Source organism: Danio rerio, chromosome 13 (genome assembly GCF_049306965.1).
Source record: "Danio rerio strain Tuebingen ecotype United States chromosome 13, GRCz12tu, whole genome shotgun sequence".
In the NCBI taxonomy this organism is placed as follows: domain Eukaryota; kingdom Metazoa; phylum Chordata; class Actinopteri; order Cypriniformes; family Danionidae; genus Danio; species Danio rerio.
In genome coordinates this window covers 27,096,403-27,100,000 of record NC_133188.1, presented here as the reverse complement: position 1 = coordinate 27,100,000, position 3,598 = coordinate 27,096,403, and the positions used below count along the sequence as shown (strand labels likewise).

The following is a 3,598-nucleotide window of genomic DNA, read 5'->3' as shown; positions in this document are numbered from 1 at the left end:
AGAATAAAATATTATGTGTTCTTTGGAAGAGTCATGATGCTATTATATTGTCATTTTGGCATTATATAATGACTGGCATGCAATTTGGTGCAATATATCATACAGCAAAAAATAAATACTATACAGGCCTACCTAACACTGTTCAGAATTATAAAAATGAACAGACCAATTTCAATTTGACTGCTAATTTTTATGAATCAGACATCTGTCAGAGAGTATCTGACTGGCGTCTCCCATCAAGTGCCATGCAAATAGACTTACTGCTACTAAAACCATCCCATCCCGCTCTTCCTGCACCGCAAAAGCCATGGTTCCCTCTAAACATTGCCCAGAACTGTTTTGCATCCCGTCGCCTGGCACGACTGCTAAATCAGCGTCTGCCGTCTCTGTTTTGTGGCAGGTTTCATCGCCCTTGAGGGGGTCTTTCTGGAGGCTGCTGAATGGAGGGTCTTTTCCTCCTGCAGAGAGTGAACAGACTGACTCCCTGTGGCCGCCGGCTCTTCTCTGGCACCCGCTGCACTTCATTTACTGCTTTGAGCCACTAGAGGGCTTCATCGTTGCTAAAAACGGGCCTCCAATGCCATAATGAAGAGAGATTGAGAATGAGGGACCTTCAAAGAAGCAAAAGAAATGCAATGGATCTGTCACGTTTTTTTCATATCTGTAATACTTTGCACACACTAAGGACAAAAACTTGCACTCTTTTAATTTAAAGCGTCCCTGATATTCTCTCAAGGTTGAGCACAGCGGTGTTAAAGCCGTGCGCTGTGACTCATCGGTGGCTCGCATTGTTGCCGCGTGCAGCTCTGAGGGTTTCTTTTTGTCTAGATGACATATTTCGAGCAGTATTCGTGCAGTAATATCTATGAATATCCATGCATGTGATGAAGAAGATATTTTATAAGATTCATGTATCGGTGTACAATACATGGAAGTTATTTGGACATTGTGATGTCCAGGTTGGTTACTGCCATTATTCCTCTGCGTATTCAGATTAATCTGCAATATAATAGAATGTACTCTGATTTTTATGTTGTGCCTTGACAGTGTTTTGTTTGACCTGAAAATGTCTGATTACTTGAGTTGCACATCTATGGAAAATAGAGACCATTTGATGATTTATAATTTTCTTCAGATTTTTAATTTTTTTATGTTTTCAGACACTTTTATCAAAATACTAATGTTTTAATTTCAGTAGAGTTAAGAAATCAATATTTGGTGTAGTTATCTTAATGAAAATATTTATTATTCTGATTAATTATAATTTTCAGAGGAAGAAGAATGCTATAAAATTGTTTAAAATGAAGCATTTTAGTGTATAAATAATTTTTTTATTTAAAATCTGGAAAAAATGTCATCAGAACTTTCTAGAATAAAATTTTTATTTACGTTTTTCCTCAACACCCATACCTGAATCCAGAATTTTCAAGTGGTCTCTTTGTTTTTCATAATTGTGTACATCTATATATAACGTGTGTGTGTGTGTGTGTGTGTGTGTGTGTGTGTGTGTGTGTGTGTGTGTGTGTGTGTGTGTGTGTGTGGTTGTAACATATCTGAAACTACTGTTTAGGAATGGTCTATTATCATTTGTTTATGACAAACTATACCCTTAAGTTTTCTCCCAATATTTTTTTATAGTTTTCCCAAAGTTCCAACGAACGTCTGAATAATTTGTCATTTAGACTGTACATACTTTTTTGGTGGGCTTTATTGAATAGGTTGGTGCAGACCATATACAAGATTTGTCAAGCAATATAATATAGTGAAACAATAGTTTTGTCTCAAACTTTAAAGGGCTTCTAATCCATTATTTTAGTATTGCATTATTGCACATTTTTGGTGCTTCATACACACACACACACACACACACACACACACACACACACACACACACACACACACATATATATATATATATATATATATATATATATATATATATATATATGCTGTATCTGATTGTATGTCAAATGCAGAATTTGCTGGACGCTCACTTCAGTTTTTTTGTTTTGTTTTTATTGTTCATGTACAGGTAGTTAGAACTTGGGGAAACTTTTAAATTATTTCAAATCAATTGTACAGTCTGTGTATGATATATGTGAATACATTCAGTATATTGCAATATATTGGCTTGATTTCTTTCGTAGAGAAACATGTAAAGGTGGATGACAACAAATTAACGTGTGTTTGTCTTTTTAAAGGTTGTAGGTTTAAGATTTAAAAGTTCTTACATTGATGAAAGAGACGGTTCCTTAATACTGGAAAAGTTTCATCACATTTAAGCCAATTATGTTTAATCATGATAAAATACATTCAAAATGTCAAGGTAAATGGACTATGACATTTTCAACTGTCACATTTTCCCTGTATATTGAGATATATATTTATATTTAACATTGCTCTGTATTCTTCAAAGCAGATTCTGAAATATATCAAGTAAGGTCATTTTCTCAGCCCTTGTATTTAAATTTTGTCTTTAGTAATTTATAATTAAATCTTTTTTTCTTCTTTTTTTAAAGAATTTATGAATCTACGGTTGTGTTAAAAAGGCAATACGAAATCAGTAACCTATTGATCTACTGTTAAAAGCAATGGTGATATTTGTGCTTTGCAGATGATTTACTTGTGAAAAGATGATTTACTTTAGAAAAAACAATAGATCTAAAAAATCTGTCATATGGGCGATGGGGTGGGACAGTGAAGAAGGCTGGTTCGAGACTTGGCTGGGTCAGTTGGCGTTACTGTGTGGAGTTTGCTAGCTCCCCTCGTGTTCACATGGGTTTCCTCCGGGTGCTCCATTTTCCCCCACAGTCCAAAGCCGTGGTGAATTGGGTAAGCTAAATTGTCCATAGTGTATGTGTGTAAATGAGTGTGTATTTATGTTTCCCAGTGATTGGTTGCGACTGAAAGGGCATCCGCTGCGTAAAACATGCTGGATAAGTTGCCGGTTCATTCCACTGTGGCAACATTGGATTAACAAAGGGACTGAGCCGAAAAGAAAATGAATAAATGAATCTGTCACGTGTGCTGCTTGTTCTGAGTTCTGAGTTCTGAGTAAAGCATTGAAAGAGGCCTTCAAATTAATAGCAGTGTGGAGTTTGAGAGAATTTGTTCATTCTGTAAACAAAACAACAACAAAACAGATGCCTTTAATGGTCCTTTATTAAAGAAATCAGCATATCAGCAATCAGCATACCAGCAATGTCTTACATACGGTTCTAAAATATATGGGTTTTTGACATTGTGACATAAAATGGGTCATTCCAAACATTCTGAATCTTGGTTTTCGGCAAAAAGGGTTGAAGAAATGGAGTGGCCAGCTCCATCTCCTGATCTCAACCCAATTGAAAACTCATGGACTTTTCTGAAGCAAAACCCTAAAACAATCAAGAACTGGGATGTAGTTTATTTTTCCTGGATTAAAATACCTTTTTCTTGGTGCCAGAAATTGGTTACCTAATGTGTAGCAATGCAACAAATATTAGTTCAGTTCAGTAATTTGAAATGAAATGTAAAAATGTTTTTAAAGAGAAAAAGTATAGATCCTGCTTATTTCAACAGAATAATATGCTTTTAGTGGAGAGCGGGGCACAAAGTA

General features: G+C 35.4%; 1 protein-coding gene across 14 annotated transcripts in view; it reads left to right on the top strand.

Moving 5' to 3' along the window:
- phactr2 (phosphatase and actin regulator 2) overlaps positions 1-2,521 on the top strand; it is a 75,707-nt gene extending 73,186 nt beyond the window's left edge. For 10 of the 14 annotated variants that reach the window (XM_068213047.2, XM_068213046.2, XM_073920889.1 and 7 more), the window contains one exon: positions 401-2,521. In XM_068213047.2, the coding sequence (XP_068069148.1) occupies positions 401-416 (16 nt within the window). In that variant the 3' untranslated portion in view covers positions 417-2,521. The remainder of the gene's footprint in view (positions 1-400) is intronic. The other 4 variants (XR_012389302.1, XR_012389304.1, XR_012389301.1 and 1 more) reach the window with 1 other exon arrangement.
- The last annotated feature ends 1,077 nt before the right edge of the window (positions 2,522-3,598 follow it).